This window comes from Akebia trifoliata, chromosome 12 (genome assembly GCF_017979445.1).
Source record: "Akebia trifoliata isolate Shusen 1 chromosome 12, ASM1797944v1, whole genome shotgun sequence".
NCBI lineage: Eukaryota > Viridiplantae > Streptophyta > Magnoliopsida > Ranunculales > Lardizabalaceae > Akebia > Akebia trifoliata.
Genome location: NC_141386.1, coordinates 16942445 through 16961144, shown reverse-complemented (window position 1 = coordinate 16961144; position 18700 = coordinate 16942445). Strand labels below are relative to the sequence as shown.

General features: G+C 35.8%; 1 protein-coding gene and 1 long non-coding RNA gene across 2 annotated transcripts; both read left to right on the top strand.

The window, feature by feature from the left end:
• The first annotated feature begins 8923 nt into the window (after positions 1-8923).
• Positions 8924-11793, top strand: LOC147388963 (pre-mRNA-processing factor 19-like). Its single transcript, XM_086419355.1, has 6 exons — positions 8924-9076; positions 10377-10481; positions 10571-10682; positions 10823-10874; positions 11047-11117; positions 11242-11793. Exons 1-6 carry the CDS (start codon positions 8972-8974, stop codon positions 11352-11354), a joined length of 558 nt encoding a protein of 185 aa, XP_086275481.1. The 5' UTR covers positions 8924-8971; the 3' UTR covers positions 11355-11793.
• A 3806-nt stretch (positions 11794-15599) lies between these two features.
• LOC147388962 (uncharacterized) lies at positions 15600-17977 on the top strand. Its single transcript, XR_015170865.1, has 3 exons — positions 15600-15806; positions 15911-16013; positions 16600-17977. It is a non-coding gene; the product is annotated as an uncharacterized LOC147388962 (long non-coding RNA).
• The last annotated feature ends 723 nt before the right edge of the window (positions 17978-18700 follow it).

Sequence of the window (18700 nt, the reverse complement as noted above, 5' to 3'; positions counted from 1 at the left end):
TATTTGATTTTTTTAGAGGCTGCAAGGGGCTAAAGAAGGTTTTCTTTTTCTTGGTAAGACAAGAAAATGGTTCGACCAAAGAAGGCCTCCTTTGGTGAATGCTGCTTGACTTGGTCAAAGTTTCAAGAATTCGATATCTGAATTGCTCTGTCGAGCAAGGTCTTCTTTTGAGAATGAATATTCTTCAGTCTTCTTTTGTGAAATCGAGTATGATTGAGTTTTCTAACTCTAAACTTCGAAAAATCTTTTATTCTCTTATGAATGAAATTCTCCTCTTTTGAGTGAGAAACCTGGTAGATCCACTTGTAAGTCTTAGTGTCTTTGTCGATGCTTTCAACTATATCATTTTTGACCAATAATCTTTGACTTTGAAATCACTCGACTTTATGTCTTGATCTATATTTTTATACAATCCATCCATATATCCTTATTAGATCATGCAAGAAACATTGTTGAATTTCTCAAGTAAGTTTACTACTCTCTCATGTTCTTTTAAGGAAAATGTAATACCCATTTGCACTTCTTGAGTGTACTCTTTAATTCCAATATTTATTAAGTTCAGTTAGTGAGCTTTAAGTCATTTCTCATGTTAGATATTGTGCTCAAATCATTATTACACGCATGATAATCAAAAGCTTCTATATTTTATTGGAATTGAAAAACATAGATTGATAAATTCGACTACTAGATTTAAAGACTGACAAAAACTAGATTGAAACTCAAAGAAAACTAAGGGACAATTATCTACAAAGAGAGAAGGTCCTTCTGGGTGGATGGACTACTTGGACTTAACATTGATACTTTGACTAGATGACTCTTTTGACGTATCCAAAATAACACAGATGAGGGTTTAGAACATTAAGGGGCACCTAAGATTAATCATTGATTCTGAAGGTTTCACTCTTAACCACATGATTAAAATTTTGATATAAATTAGCCCTCTGGTGGGAAATACCGAATCCAAATACACTATAAGTTATAGTGACCAAGAAAATAAGAAAGGTTAGATGCGGGTCTACCCCTGATTGGGATCGAACATTTGATCAGACAAATTAATTTGATCCTAAGATCGAATCTTTCTATACAAAGTGGTCTGGATTTTTAAAAGTGAAACCAATTAGTCCAACTGATTTGGTATTGATCAGTTTGATCAATTTGTCCATTGGGTCAACTGGTTTAAGTGGTTCAAATTAATCGGTACATTTCATCGATTGGGTCGGACCGATATTGTGGGTTTTGTTTGATTATTCTGGATCGGTCTGCCCACCTACCTGTTGGTTGGATTGAATAAAGCAACCCGGGAACACCCATAATCAGTTCGGGTCGTGACCTATAGGAAGGCTTCTAGACTCTAGGTTTACTACGTGCAATGCATTTTTATCTAGCCACCCTTGCCCAAGCACACCTATATACCTTTCGATACGTGGTGACTTGGTTTGATATACCGTATAGGTGATAATCTAAAACCTCAATTCACTTCTCTGAAGCCAAAAACAGCCAGTTTGATCTCCAGTTGAGAGGTGGCGCACAATGCTGAGCAAGGGCCCACTTAAATACCTCTCGTCTAGAATAGACGTAGTCTATCCCCTCGTACAGTAGGGTACAGCGGGGCAAGATCTTGCTTAGGCACCGATTTTGACCAAGAAGTGCAATTGATATACTTAGATTACCTTTTATACCTACGGGTGCGAGTCAAGAGTTGTAGCTTTCATAAATGGTTTGGCATCCCATGAGAGGACCGACCACGTACTAGTACTACGTTGGGAATCGAGACATGTGACTGTGTGGCTTACAATAGGACAAAGGCTCAGGTTGCCCCAGCCTGGGTGCATCAATATATCTCTCAGAATCACCTGATCAGACGGTATTAATGCCCCCAGTTTGATATACCCTAAGGTACGTGACTGGAGTTGTGGGTTTCATGAATGACGTCGCATCTCTGAAGAGACCGGGCCACGCACTAGTGCCACGTTGGCTAAATGGGACGTGTAAGTGCTCAAAACAGTAAACGTGCATGTGGTGTGTGCAAAACAGGGTGGGTGTGCCCGGGGCCTTTCCAAACACGTGAGCCCATGGGCCAGATTATGTCATCACATATGGATATCAAATGAATATTGATCAAGAAAATAATCCAAAACCCAACACATCGAAATTAAGATGAAATCAAACACATCACAAATATATCTGTCAAGATCATGGCAAATCAATTAATGAGCATGGCATATAATAATTGATCAAACAAACATTGCAATAGGCATAATTTTTATAATTTTTAAGGTCCAATCAATGATCACTTTTGGGTGATCCAAAATAAATCGAGATTCCAATAGGTGTTACATTGATGATAAAATGACAATGGTTGAGATGAGCTCACTCTCAAGAACATTAATTGTGCCAACATTAGATAAATTCAGATTTTCTGTAAATTAGGAAAATACAATCTGAACTTGCACCGATGATATCTAAGGCTCCCGATAACGAAATCGAGTGAACTTAAGTTCTAAATTAATCTAATCGATGAGATCTACATTTTATTAATAGGTGCCTAGACTTAATTCTCACCAGAATGTTCTGTAAAAAAGTTTTAACGTTGCTGTCCCAACTTTCATTCAGAAATAATTTCAGATTTACAGATTGAACTTGCATCGATGATATCTAAGGCTTCTGATAACGAAATTGAGTGAACTCAGATTCTAAATAAAAAAGTTTTAACGTTGCTGTCCCAACTTTCATTCAGAAATAATTCCAGATTTACAGATTGAACTTGCATCGATGATATCTAAGGCTTCCGATAACGAAATTGAGTGAACTCAGATTCTAAATTAATCTACTCGACGAGATCTACGTTTTATTAAGAGGTTCCCAGACTTAGTTCTCACTAGAATATTCTGTAAAAAAGTTTTAACGTTGCTATCCCAACTTTCATTCAGAAATAATTTCAGATTTACAGATTGAACTTGCATCGATGATATCTAAGGCTTTCGATAATGAAATTGAGTGAACTCAGATTCTAAATTAATCTACTCAACGAGATATATATTTTATTAAAGGCTCCCAGACTTAATTCTTGCTAGAATATTCTCTAAAAATGTTTTAATATTTCTGTCCAACCTCCATCATTCCATCATTTTCATAGGTTAATTTGAATCTTTCATTATTTAGGAGTCATCAAAAAGTGATCCTTAATTGGAAAAAAAATGTAATACCCAAAATCATCTACAATCAAGATAAAAAAATAAATAAAGAGAAAAAATAAATAAAATATGTAGTTACGTGATTTTCGTCGTCATGACGACCACAACTACTAAATATTGGAGTCGCCACCATTCAAATTGAAAAGGGGTGTGAATGGTCACCCGGTGTGTACCTATCAAAAAATTGTCATTTTTTGGCGTTAGTGACTCGCAACGGATAGGGTTGATCAAACCTAGAGGTTCGGGCAAGCGGCTCGGTTGGAGAAAAGGGAAGGTGTTAGGCACCCCTTTCTCCCCGCCACGTGGCGGTAACCTCAAATAACTCGGTCATTTTGATTTTTAAAAGAAAGTGAAAAGTGTGTCACATGGGTACATTTGTTCCCTAAGTAGGGATTTAATTTTGGCTTGGTCATAGGATCATCTCATCAATGGAAATGATCCTTGTAGATCCAAGCCTTGAGGTCCATTCATGCTCAACTCATTTAAAATAAAATGAAAAGAGGGGGGTGATAGAAGAGGGAAGAGGAGAGGGTAGAGAAAGGAAAAGGGGGGGGTGTTGATTGCTCCCACCTTGTACTCTTGGACTTCTTTTTCTTCTTTTTCTTCTTCTTCTTCTTCTTTGAATTCTCTTTAGTCCTTGGTGAGTTGAGAGTGAAGTTATTTCTCTTAGAGTGTGTTATGAGAGAGTAGTGAGGAGGAGTAGATAGAGTAGATTTTTTTTCTTATGGAGACTTGGTGTACCCATTTTTGGGGTGAGAGGGGAGGTATTTATAGGTGTTTGGAGGGGGTTTGGGGGTATAATGGGGTTAAAATGTGAGAGAAGGGGTAATGGTATAGGATTTAGGAGTGAGGGGTGTGAAATTTAAGGTGAAATGGAGGGTAAATGTGTAATGAATGAAAATGGGTGAGGTTTAGACCCAAATGGGTTGGATCCTACCCGAACCCATTTGGGTAGAGTGTTGGATGGGTTGACATGAGTGATGGTTGGTGGTGGAGTGGGGGTGTAAGAGAGTGGTTTAAAGAATGAGTGTTTAGGTTGGTTGATGAGGTGAGGTGTGTAGATTTAGGGGAATGGGTTGTGTAAGAGGTTGTTAAGTTAGTTTTTGGGAGGAGAAGGAGATGCTGATGCCATGTGGCAATCATGATGAGAGGGTGAGGAATGAGATTGGTTGATTGGTTGATGGGGGTTGTTTGATTAGGAAGAGAGAATGGGTTAGTTGATTGATGATGAATGAAGTATGGGTTGAGTTGATTTTTGCAGTATTTTAAGGAAGATGATGGGTAGAGGTATGGGTGGTGATGTGGGGGTTGATGATGGTGGAGGTGTGGGTGGTGATGATTTTAGAGGATGGGGATAGGTTAGGTTAGGGTAGGGTATGGGTTGAGGTGATTTTGGAGCGAGGTGAGATGGGTTAGATGGGTTGTTTAGAGCATGGTGATGGGCGTGGGTGTTGGATGAGGGAGGTGAAGGGTGGTGATGACAAGTGTCATCTTTTGATGTTGAGGGTTGATTGGTTGATGTGAGTAAGGGTTGATGGGTTGGGTTGTGGGTTGGATAGTGAATGGGGTATGGATAGTGGTTAGAGGGCTTTTTTATGGATTGGGCTTAGGCTTATAGGAGATGTAGGTTGTTTTGGATTGGACAAGGCTCATTTTGGATTGAATTTTGATAAGGAAGGTTGGTTTTAAGGTTTAAATGATGTAGGATTGATTTTTAGCTTAGGGGTGAGGTGAAAAAATTCTAAAAATGAGTTAATGGTTCGTGGGCCTTGAGTGGGTTTAAGGTGTTTGTGGATTTGGAGATGGAACGATGAAGGTTGGATGAAGAGGTAGGCATCCCAAGTCTCGCATTTTATTTTTTTGATTTTTTTGATTTTTTGAAACTATTGATTTAATCAAAATGCCACGTGTTGGCGAACCGGGCTTTCGGGCCCGTTGGGGAATTTATCGATTCTTTGTACGTGAGCGTGAAGCGACGATGTTGAACAGTTGTGGGATGGGTCACTACCTTTTTTCCGGGTCCTCGAGACCACGGGGTGGTCTTAGGGGTGTTGATTTAACCGTAGTTTCCACTTTTGATGTTTTGGGCCTTAGTGGCCCGTTGGCCCCCTTTTGTTGGGAAATCGGTATTTCGCATGGAACGGGGTAGATGGGAGTGTGCCGAATCCTTTTGGTGAACCTACTAACCCATTGAGAGGTGTTAGTGGCTTGGGTTTTAGTGAAAATATCATTTTTCGATGATTCGAGCCATTGAGGCCCGTGGGTCGAATTTATTGAAACATTATTGTTTTTTGGGCCCTTTTAAGTGAGGGCCCGTTCAAATTGAGGTGTCTACAAAATAAATCCAACTAAATAAAAAAAACTAGGTCATCTTGGCAATGCTCCCATACTTGGGGTTTTTCAAGTTTGATCCTCAATAGTCCCCAGTGGAGTCGCCACTGAAAGCGCCCTCGATCCGCGGGGTGCGCGGATCCGCTTTTGACTCTTGAGGTTTGGGAGTCGCCACCTAGTTATTGTGGTCTAGGAACCAAACTGACTCTAACATGGATAAAAAGAACTAATCTACCACAAAAAATCTGAATTCGGGGATCATGTTACGGGGTTAGAAGGTGTTAGGCACCAACCCCACCCGGCCAAAGCGGTCTCTACTAACTTCTCAAATATATCACATTGCTAAAAACCTAGATAAAAAAATAAAAAATTACATACCTTTCCGATAGCAAGGATTTTGTTCCCTCAGATCTGACAAAAAGAACTCCTTGTACTGTACTCCCTTACTTCGTTCTGTCTCCGGATTTGACTTCGGATCTCCTAGATCAAGGTATCTCCTTGTTTTTGGATCTGAACTCTTCAAGTTTGTTGCGAATTTGGGGGTGTTTTTGGAGGGATTTTAGGTGTTTTCTAGACTAAAATTGAAGGAGGGATGTTAGGTAAGGAGTTGGGGCTCCAAAACTAGGGTTTATGGGGGGCTAGGGGAACTTCTAGACCTACTTCTCTTAGGATTTATGATTTGATACGAAAATAGGTGTGTGAGCACCTCTATTTATAGAATTTTTTAAGGATTGATTTGGATAGAGTTAGTATTTAATTAGAGTTTTTAATTAGAGTTGTGTTTTAGTTAGACTTGTTTTAGGTAGAATTGTGTTTTAATTAGAATTGTTTTAGGTAGAATTGTTTTTAAGTTAGAACTCTATTAGATAGAGTTATTAATCAATATAATTCTATTATGACTTTTGGTCTTATTTGATTGACTTTTAATGTTTTGACTTTAGTCTTAATTGATTGACTTTCAATATCTTGACTTTAGTCTTGTTTAATTGACTTTAATTTTGACTTCAGTCTCACTTGATTGACTTAATACCTTGACCTTAGTCTTGCTTGATTTACTTTGATTTTTAAAGAACCCCCCTTCTAAAATATTTTAATTCTTTGGACTCCCAAATGGAGGGGTCCTTAAAGAAATATCCCACGAACCCTCAACAATTTTGCCTGAGAGTCCGATTAATCGATTTTTTTAGGTTCAAAATTTTAAATTAATTTCATTAATGTTTAAATTTAATTATTTAATGTTTTATTTATTAATTTCGAATTTTTTTAATTATGAAAATTGTGAAATTACCGTTTTGCCCCCAGAGAGGACTTTTCACGTTTTAAGTCGGTTTTTAATGTTCTAGGATGATTTATAATCGATTTTCGTAAGGAATTCAATGAGAATGTTGGTTTGTATCATTTATGAAAATTTTTATGTGAAATGATTGTGAACTTTATGGGGGTATTTTCGTAATTTTGTCGAATTCTGTTAAAATTAGTGAAATGATTTATTTGGTTCTGATTTGTTATTTTATGTGTTCGAGAGAGTTTTCCTAAGCGTAACGTAGGCTCTAGGGTTGTTTTGAGATTAGGGGTATTTTAGTAATTTGATCATTTTTAGTGATTTTTATCGTGAAGCTTCTTTTTGGTCTGCAAGATGATGATTTCTATGTTTCTGGGGTCGTATTTTCCTAGCGTAGCGTGGTTTCTAAGGTTTTGTCAATTTGAGATACCTCATCCGGATTTCTGAAACATATCTGGTAACAAAGTAAAGCAATGGAATACACATCCATCATTGGGAATCATTGCGATCGGGTTGACGAGTTGATTAATCAGGCGGATGCAAAAATGGGGTGTCTACACTCTTCAATCGCTCATGTCCCTCAAATTGAAGAACTCCTAGCTCTTTTCACTTCGTCAATGGATTTTGATCTCTTAGAGCTCAAATCGAAGAGTAAATCAAGGTTCAAGTCGAAAACACTAAGAACTGAAGCTCACTCATCAGTGCCACTGAACAAACCCTAAAAAAAAATTCACCCTAGATCTCTCTTCTTCGTCCGAGGTATTGCTTAATTTCTTCTGAATTTTTTTCTTTGTTATTAATCTGTTGATATATTGCCTTCTGATTTTGTTTCTTTATTGTTAATCTGTTAATTTCTTCTTATTTTGTTTCTTTGTTATTAATCAGTTGGTACATTGCCTTCTAGTTTTCAATGAAAAATGGTAGCTATTTCAATTGAATAATCTTATTGAGTTAAATTATGTTTTGTAGAGAGTTTGGTGTCTGAAATTTCTGCATTTTTGTTTATTTTTTATTGGTGAACCCTTCAAGTTTCCCTCAACTGAATTCTTGGTCAGGTCCCATAGTGTTATGTTTCCATTTGATAAAATTCCCATATGGGATCACCACCCACTATTTTTTTAAGTCTTTCATTTTAAATTATCTGCCCTTGACTTGCTTCCTAGCGTTCTTGATTAGCATCAATTGCAGCTCATGGCTGAGCAAGCCCGGTAGAAATGTGAATGGGGGGATGGATGCAGCATCTGCTACTTGCTTAGGTAATGATGTGAGCCGTAGGCCTTCCCCAACCTCTACTACAGCTGATGCTCCAGGTAACTCTGATTTGAACTGTTTGTGGCTCAGAATTTTAATTTTAAGGCCTTCTTGAATTTCTAAGTTGGAATAAAAATTTGAAACTTAATCTAGTGGTTGTGACACTAGGCTCTATTGAAATTTGAAACTCTATGTGAGCATTTTTCTTTGCTTTTGTGCTTGGATTTGGTTCATATATCCTCCAATTGATGAGGTCATCAGGATAGATGTTGTCCCTTGATTCGATGGTCCAATTCAACGATCGAGACTGTCGAATGGATCCATAATTCGACGGTTCTGGGCCATCGATATTTCAGTATTTTCACGTAGTGATGGGATGCCAGAGTTTAACTGCCATGACTGTTTTCAGGCTTCCTGTATTCTATAAACAAAGACATTTTCTATTCTTCCCTACTTGGGCTTTTGGTTTGCCAATTTGGGTCCTTACGATTCCCATCTCATTTCTAGAATCAGGGATATGGATTCTTCTTACATACTACACGATCGGGTTCTCTCCTTCTGCGAGCAGGTAATTGCTACTAAAAATATGATTCCAATTAAGTTGGAAGGTCTTTTGTTTGATTTTCCTTTTCTTTTCTGACACATCTTCGATATATGTAGGTTTTTCTAACAATTCTTGGCGTTCTTTGGTGTACATCAGATGGCTCTCTCTCTCTTTCGGTTCATTGCTGCAGCGAGTAGAACAATGGTTGTTGCAAATACGCTTGGTACATTTACCTTGCTAATGGTTTTTATCTTCGGAGGTTACATTGCCGCCAAAGGTTAGTATTTGATTCTTGTACTGATGTGTACTTGGATTCTGTTAATATTTGATGAAAAATATTGGATTGTAAGGTTCTATCTGTGTCTGCAAATGATCTTCAACAGTGGATGGTTTGGGGCTACTATGTGTTCTCCTATGATGTATGGGCAAAATGCCATAGCCATCAATGAATTTCTTGATGACAGATGGAACAATGTAAGATCTCCTCGTAGTTTCACAATTATTATTTGTTTTCTTGATTGAATGCTAGCATCTACATCTAAACTATAACTAGCCTCCATCATCCAAGATTAATGCTATTTGACTCGTCAACCCACGGTTGGTAAGGCCCTTCTCAAGGGAAGAGGGTTGTTTGTGGATGAGTATTTGTATTGGGGCTCTTATGGCATTTTCTCTCTTATTCAATATTCTCTTTACTCTAGCATTGACTTACTTCAGTTATAAGTGATCATTTCTCAAGTTCGAGAAGTATATTAGTTTTGTACATTGTATTCATAAGCAGTTTTCAAGATAGTAAGTTTTCGGGACGTGTATATACTATTCTTCTTTATTGTGCAATAATGAAGTCCGGTTGCATGTGAACAATCAATTGTACTTGCATTGATGTATCTATTTTTTGTGGAGTGTCATAGAGTCAAGTGGATTCATCAATTTAACTGGGAAATTGAAAACAACAGGGCTGAAAAGAGCAGAATGTTCCCAATTTTAACATTTAACCCTTTGATACTATGTGATGCTTGATGGTTTTAGAATAAAAACAACACACGGGTAACAAATCAAGTAGAACAGAAAAATTATCATTCCCATTAATTTTAATCGGAGAAAAAAAAGTTCATAAAAATTATCATTCCTAAAAGGAGCACTCATACCACATATCGAAAGGAAATCACGGCTGTGCATTCTTTCTATGGACAATCCTTTAATGCAAGAAGGACACCACTCAATCTAACAACATTCCTAAATAATTGCAGATATTTAAGGGTTTGCTTAAATGTTATGAGATACCTACTTTATTCATGTATAATTCTTAACTCTCAAGTTTCTCCCTGGATTTGTTCCTTTATAAGATGAATAGATTGCATATACTGAATTGTATTATTGCATTGTGTTATTTTAAATTAGCTCTTGGGTCATGAGCTCCTATTAAGTATTCTCGGGTTATTATTTTGTTGGTGTAAACTTTTTAGAATTCAAAGGTGTTTTCTTCAAAGATTTTGTCTTTAGATGGGAGTTGTTATGTTCGAGTTAATTCTTGTTTTATTGTTGTGAGGTAGGTCGCCCCGACTGCCTTTGTACATTCTCTTTTCTTTTAATTAAATTTATACTTGTAATAAATAAATGAAAACTCTCAAGTTGCTCCCTAGATTTGTCCCTTTATAAGTTGAGTAGATCACATATACTGAATTGTATTATTCCATTTTCGATCATGTTATTTTAAATTAGCAGTGTTTCTGCCTGTTTTTTTTATTGGAAACATCTCTATTAATTCTGTCAGGTGCAAGCTGTTACAATCCATGCCACCCAAAAGTATTTGGTGTCTGCTTCACTTGACAATACTTGGTGCTTTTATGATCTTTCTTCTGGGCTGTGCCTTACTCAGGTTTCTCTCTCTCTCTCCCCCCCTCCCCCCCTTTTCCTCTTTTTTTTTTCCTTTGTGTGTTCCAAGTTGAATAATTAGCAGCTTTGCAGGTTGGGGATGTCATGCCACATTCTAATGTTCTCATGAAGTTGTGGGATCTACGTAAATTGAGGAACTTCCAGACCCTTACTCCCTATGATTCAGGCACACCAACTAATTCTGGTATCTAAATTTTCTTCATCAACTGATTTTTTTCATGGCCATTAGTAAATCCTTATTTGTGTTCTTCTCCTCAATGTATGGTATTAGGCTAGTTCAACAAGAACAATACATAACGCATGATCTTGTTTCTGGATTTGCAGTGGACTTTGATCATAGTGGAAGTTATCTTGCAACTACGGGCTCAGACATAAGGTCGGTAATCCAATAAATCCCAAAGAATCGGAATTCAATTTAGAATTGTAGTAAACACCAATCTTTGACTACACTTGATGTATAAATGCTTACAAATGCAGTTATTTTAACACACTATTTTGTAGAATACTTGAAATCTCGCAGTCTCATTAAAGTAATTTAATTACTGCAGAATTTATCAAGTTGCCAATGTCAAAGCAGAACGGAAATATATCAAAACTTTCCCCGATTTGTCAGGCACAGGTATTGTACAAGAAACATTCCTTCCTTATATGCTTAAATGTATCATTAGTGCCGTGAAATTATTAATGATCTTAGATTGGTGCAGTTTCTGAGATTTGGGTATTGTATTTTGTGCCGAATGCAGGCAAAGCAATGTGTGCGAAATTTGGCGCAGATGCAAAATATATGGCAGTAGGGTCAGTGGACCGAAACCTCCGCATATTTGGCCTGCCCAGGGATGGTCCAGAAGAATCTTAGAAAACCTACAACTACTACACCCCTATTCGTGAAATGCCCATGACACCTTATTTGCTGCATGATTGGTGTATTTTTGGGAAAAAAAAATTGTTGAATTTTGATGCTGGTTTACTTTTTAATGTTGGCTATTCTTTTTCTAATTTCAACTAAAGCGATGGAGAAGAGGGCAGCACTGTTGGATATTATTCAGCTTTGTACATTTTTTCTCCTTGCTGGTGAGGCAGGCAAATACTAGGCAATCTACTATGCTTTGAGCTATAAATGGGGGGAAAATCTGTATTTGAAAAGTTATTGATAGACCAAACTCGAATGATTTTGCAAGAAAACTGTTTTAGGGTTCTGATGTGACATTTAAGATAACCTCTTAGGCCAAAATTCAGCACCAATGTATGAAGGGATTTTCCACCACTTTCTTGTGTCAAATTAATTAATATTTTTTTCTTTTTTCAGTAGCCCTTTGCTTTGCATACACAAATGTAAATCCATGTGCGTGCAAAGGTTTGTGTTTCTTTCAATGCTTAGTAACAATGGAATTATAAATAAAAGAAAATAATGTATTCTAATAGAAAGTCCTCGACTAGTAACCTTGGCAAAGAAAACAATGTATTCGAAGCATCATAAAGAAATAGCCTTCGCAGTAATTCGACGGCTTAGAGCCGTCGAATTTACGAATCAATGCCAGATTCTATGGCTTCAAACCGTTGAATTTGTTTTACGACCTGGCCCATTTCGACGAACAATTTCAATGTGTGAGGCTGTCGAATTATGAAAAATTTGACGGTTGTGGGTCGTCGAATTAAGAGTATTTTCACGTACTATATTGACCCTGCGCCAACTCTGATAATTCCAAAGTTCTTCAAGCATTGGATCCAAATCCACTGCGTATATGGGCATCGAAAAAATCAATGGTCATTTGTCTCTTGATGGTTTCCGCACATTGAGCACCATGATACCCATTTGAAACCCGTCTTATTCAGATTTTCCACTGTAGATAATTTATTCCGTACAGCTAGCCAAGAAATAAACGAAAATCTTGGAATATGGTTCTTGTTCCAAATAATTTTCTTTCAACCAACTGAACCTTTCCCTTCATGTAATGCCTCATGAGCTGATTTCGATGTGAATTTCCGATTCAAGGTTCAACACCAAACTATTCTATCCCTCAACAACATCTTTAGAATTGGAGTGGATGATATCTGATCCTTAACTAATTGCATTCGTTTGTTATATGGCCTTGGGAATATCCACCTTCTATCGGCAATAAAATCCCAAATCCTTGCATTTAAATGACTATCGAATTCATAAATAGATTGCCAAATCTGAAAATTATGCTCCCTTCTTGTAACCAAGGATCTTTGCAAATATAACTGCCTTCCCCATTGCAAATTAAAAATTGAACATGCTTTTGAATAAATTCCCAGTCCCATAAAATGCCTTTCCATGCCCAAGATGCATTATTTGAAGGTTGACATCCCAAATATCCGAATGCCCGACATATCTCTTCCTCTTCCAGTCTGCCCAAAAGTATTTATTTTCCACCAAACTCCAGAATAACTTAGTCATACCAATTTTGTTTATATCCCTTAGGTGTCGAATACCAAGTCCTCATTTTTCAAAAGGTTTTCACACTCTTGCCCAACTAATAGGATGAATAGAATGCACAAGAGAAGGACCCCTCCACAAAAAATTGTTTTCTATTTTTTTCAAGACATTCATCGGAATATTGAAAGAGACAGACCAATAGACTTGAAAACTAGATAAAACTAAATTAATTAATTCTAGTCTTCCCGCATAGGACAATAGGTTCGCTCTCCAACCTTCCACCCTTTTAGAGATTATATCAATCAGAGGTTGACAAAGATTATGTGATAATCTTGATGAAAATAAAGGAAGTCCCAAATATTTGATGGGAAGAGTACCTTTTGAAAATCCAAGAATATATAGAATAAGGTTCTAATTTTTACATGAATCACTGAAGAAAACCTAACTCTTTGCTTCATTTACTTGAAGACCAGAAACATTGTGGAATAAATTCAAAACATCTCGAATAGACAATACTAAAGATACATATGAATTAGAAAAAATTAGGATGTCATTAGCAAAAATCAAATGTGAAACACATTGAACAATCAAAATTCTAGGGATACTCAATTGATTTGAAGAAATTTTCTGATTAAGAATGCAAGAAAATGCTTCCATAATCAATGTGGATAGATAAGGAGATAGTGGGTCACCATGTTTGACACCTCTTTCACTTCTGAAAATCCATAAGGTGTGCCATTAATAAGAATTGAAAAACTTGGAGTGGACACACATTCCATGACTCGGTCTATCCAAACAAGTGGACATCCAAATTTAAAAATAATTGATTTCAAAAAGCTCCAATTCAGACAATCATAGGCTTTTCTAATACCAATTTTGGCACAAAAAGATTCAAAAGATTTTAAAGAATTATACTTATGAACCATTTCATGGGCTAAAAGGATATTATATAATTTTACTCCACTTGATAGTATCATTGTATTTAATTGAAAATCAGTAAAGTCGTTCAAAATGGTAAAATTTTAAAATAGCCGTTCTAAAGTTACTTCTGACGATACTACACTCAACACTGCGGTAGCCTAGCTGTGTACAGATGGCCATGGATTTTTTAAAAATTTATGGTTATCTGCACACTACCATGTCAGTAAAGTTTTGAGTGCAGTGTCATAGGAAGTCATTTTAGGATTATCCACTTTACAAAAATGGTAAAGATTTTAATGTTTATAAATCTCTATAATCCTATAAGATGGTCTTCCAAATCAAATTTGTACTTAAAATAATCTAATAACGTTAAAATAGAATTCACCAAAGTAACTAGATCATATAGTTGGAGTTAACGATGGTCTTCTAAATTAAATTTGTACTCAAAATAATCTAACAACATTAAAATAGAACTCACCAAAGAAGGTAGATCCTATATACCTGCTATTCCTACACTTCACAAATCTTGTCACATAGCTCTCATCTTAAATGCTTTAGTAAAACAAGACTTTTTTGATATCTATGGCAAGAATTGAGGTATATAGAATCTCAAAATAATCCAATGTGGTAATCCATGTGGGCCCAATGACCCTTCTTAGTATTTGAAATCTTAAAATTGAAAATTGAAAATTTTCTTACTAATTTAGTAAGATTTGAAGTCCGAGTAAGGGTTGTTTTGTTGAAATGGATTACCACATTAGCAATCCATGACCACAACCCTCTAAATTTAATGGAAAAACTCATATCCAAAAACTAATTGATTTTTTTTTTATTATTTGGACTTGATGCAAGGTTTTGAAAAAGGATGCCTACCGACCTTCCATGGAACTCACAAATTTAAATTTAGAATTCAACAGTAAAAATAAATAAAAAAAATTTCATGAATTTTGTCCTATACAACTATGTGGCATTCGATCATGCTATTAGATGCCACAAGGTGAGGTCAGTGATCTTTAGTAAGAGTTGAAATCTTACTAAGTTAGTAAACCTACTCGGACTCTAAAAATGCCGTAGGATTCATTTGGCAAATTCAATATAAATTGATGATGATTGGACCCTATCTTGACTTTAGTCTTTGCCTATTGACCATCGAATTTTCTTGGATCGTAGTAGAGACCAATCATCTCAATTGAGTGGGTTCGGTGCTTAACACCTTCCGAAACCCGTAATTTGACCTCTTACCCGTGGACCGATCTGGATCCGCTTTGTAATTATTTTTGGCTCCTAGACCTAAACTTGGGGGCGATTCCCAGTTCTTAGAAAATCTCTCATTTTACCACCGAGACGTTTTTTATTATTTAGTAAAAAGTGTCGAGGCGCTTTCACCTGCAAAGGCCCTCAAAAGCTCTACAATTCCATTCATTCCAAACTATCACCCAGTATATGAGCATTCCCTTGGTAGAACTTGGTTATGGTTTATGGTACAAGCAACATGGGTATTATAAAAGTTAGAATTCCTATATTTTCTACTACTTAATGTTCAGAATTGCCCATCTTTTGTTGTAAAATGCTATGAAATTTGACCAAATTGGAACTTCCCTTCTCATGGAAGTTGGTTATAGCGGCTTGTCAACCACTTTGTACCCTCTAGTTCAATGGATAACATGACAAAGTTTAATCATTTATGCTACATTTCTTGTTTGTAGGAGGCTTACGCTCTCTATGATCCCAAGGTTCTAGAGGTGAGTAACAGTGTTTTTCTCTTAAAAGAGGGCATAATAACATGTCTAATGCCTTTGGGGCCACTGTTTTTGGATTCCAAACATTTGTCAGTGACCCAATGCTACAAGTAGACATGGTGTGGTGTTATTTCATGCTCCGGGATGTCAAATGGCTCTTGATCGCTGAGGTACGCCTTGAAAATGCAAGAGAAGGACTTCAATATTTTCTTGAAAAGGACCCCAGCAAAGCAAATTCCTATGTTGCATTGTGAGTATTTTTCTAAATGTTCATTGAAGTTTGTATCTTTTTGCTTTCTTAACTGAAGAAGCTTTATTTGCTTTCCAAAGTTGATTCTCCATATTTGTTTATAGGTACTTGAGACTAGAGCTCTTGGAAGGGGTGGTGGCTTATCACAACGGGGAGTTTAAAAAATCCTAGAAGGCATTGATCTAATAAAAAACTAGATGCCTGGAGGTTTGTTGTTAAGTAAAATTATTTTTCATCTAATCTTGGTAAACTATAATTTCAAGATAACACTGTGGACTACTTTTAAAGTTTGTTTTAGTTCTCATTCAATATTGAAGAAACGTCCATCCTAAAAATTTGGTGAAAAAAATTAAAGAATAGTGAAATTGAAGAAGCTACAGTCAGTTACCATATGGATTCATTTGTTGAGTTAAGATGTACCATTTGTTGCCACACTTGGTGCATCTGAGAGGTCTCAAATGATCCTCACCAGATTTCCTAATCTTAGGTACCTAGATATGTATACAAATACAGAAACTTATACGAAAAACAAAAATAAGACTCCTCATTTCTTGAAATCAAGGACACATACGTATTTCCTACCAATATTAAATACCATGCTTTTAGTTTTTAGGATTTTGAGCTAACTATCATTTTCTTAATTATTAAGTCACATGAAATTTAGTGGTACTTTGATAGGATTTTAAGCTAACTATCATTTTCTACGGATCGGTTTCCTTGACAAAAGTTGCAATTTGTTTTTCTTCTTAGTAAGAAAAGACCTAATTAATCCTATCAAACTTTTGGTCAGCAGTGGTAGCAACCATTAAAGATTGGGGTAAGCTAAAGACGAAACCAAGTCTACCAACTGCGGACCCTACACTTGCAAATCATAGCAATACACTTGGGCAGGCATCGACTTTGGCTAATTTGAACAGTCATGTGAACGTGACAGAAGATCCATCAGATACCAATAAAACAGATGAGACGGATCTGGAGATGGAAGATGCTATTCTTCAAGAACTATTTGAAAATCCTTTAGACTGTGATCTTGAAATTACAAAAGAAGGTGAAACTGTAATAGAATATTTGGCTTTGCTAGCTTCTACAGGAAATAATTAGAAATATTCTTTCTTCCCAATGAGAGGTAAAGAACCTAACTATAACTTCAAATTATATTTTCTATAACTAGAATGTTCTGTCATACAATTTTAGGTATACTTAAATTGGATTTGATGTGTGATATTGATTATCTATTTTTTTTTTTTTTTTTTGGTATGTATTGATTATCTTGTTTCCTTTTAATAAATATTGATTACCTTGTTTCTTAAGATTAAAAAAACATGGATTTGAAAGTACTTATAACATATGTTAGATACAAAGAGAATGGGTATGTAAACAACTAAAAGAAACCATGGATTTGAAATCTGAGATGAAATGAAAATTCATGCTAGAGAGGAATGTTATATGAAACATGGAAAAACTAAAGACAGTATTTAAGATCAAGTACCTCAGTTTTTATCATGTTTTGTTTTTCTTGATCGTTCAGTTTTTATCATGTTAGATGGAATCAGTTTAGGACTTGGTATTGAGAATTGATATTCGATAAGGTACCTAATGAGTTCAAAATTCCCCACATGTATCTATTTGTATCCCACAACCTCCCATCAAAACTCAAAAATTTGGGGTATGGTTTGGCTCTTGTTTTTATGTTATCTAAAAATTCCGAACCCAAATTATTAGGTTGGGTTCCGGTTTATGCAAAGGACAAGTTGGAAGGCAATCAATAGAGTATAGACCCCTTTGAAACTCATAATTCAGCCACCTCATCAAGGGGTCTTTACATGAGCCATTACCATTAAAGAACAACAAACTAGAGGTGTCAATTGGTTACCAATTTAACTTGAGCCAGAAGCAGAAACTTGGGTTTGACATCCCCTTTTCTAGTATCTGATTAGAGTTGGTTCTTAAGGTAACATAACCGATAGGAAGTGAAACCTAGTTGGTGATATTAAGGTACTAAAAGCTGATTAGTTTTTTTTTTTCCATTTTTATATTCTAAATAGTTTGAAGGCTTCCCTAACTTCTAAAAATGACAAATATTACATAAAATTATCAAGTTTCCACTTAATCTATGTACTATAGTTTGAAAAATTCAACTAGAAGTTCATATTACTTGAAATAAAGTTATCTCACATCTTACTTAAATAAATTGTAATTATGATTCTAATGCTTTTATTATAAAAATAAAAAATAAAAAAATTTGTGTTCTTGAAAGAAAAAAGCTTTGCTATGATTCATTAAAGAAGATATTTTCTCATGTTTTGCAACAAAAAGGAAATTGGCATGCAAAGATGGAATGCTTTTATCACTAGAGATTATTTTCGTTTTATCTATCATAAGAACTTGGCTGCTGAATGGCTTGCCAAGAAAGGTTTTTCTGGTTCTAATGAAATTACTTTGCTAGATATTGCAAATATTCCTCATGAGTGTCCTTAATTTTATTAGAGGACTCATTTTGTATTTATTTGCTGATTTAGCCTCTTTTCAATAAAAGAGTGGGGCCCTTTATAGCCCCTGCTTACCGAAAATTTTTTTTAAAAAAAAATTGAACTCTTTGACATCCGATGTTTTTGGTGGTTCCAGTTTCAATTCGATTTATTTTAGAATCAAAACAGATGATTTATGATGATTCCTATTTTAGCTATCTTAGGAACCAAATTAGAATTATCCATTGGCACTCGTACAACCTATCATTCAATGGTTTCCTCCAGCACTCAAGGTTTGTAGTGTCATGTCTCACCACTTAATTTAATTAAAAAAAGTAAGACTTGCTCTCTATCAATGTGACCGTTAGGCTTCTAGGAAAAACACATATTTCTTAGAGATCATTTTTAATCTTATAGTGATTAGCA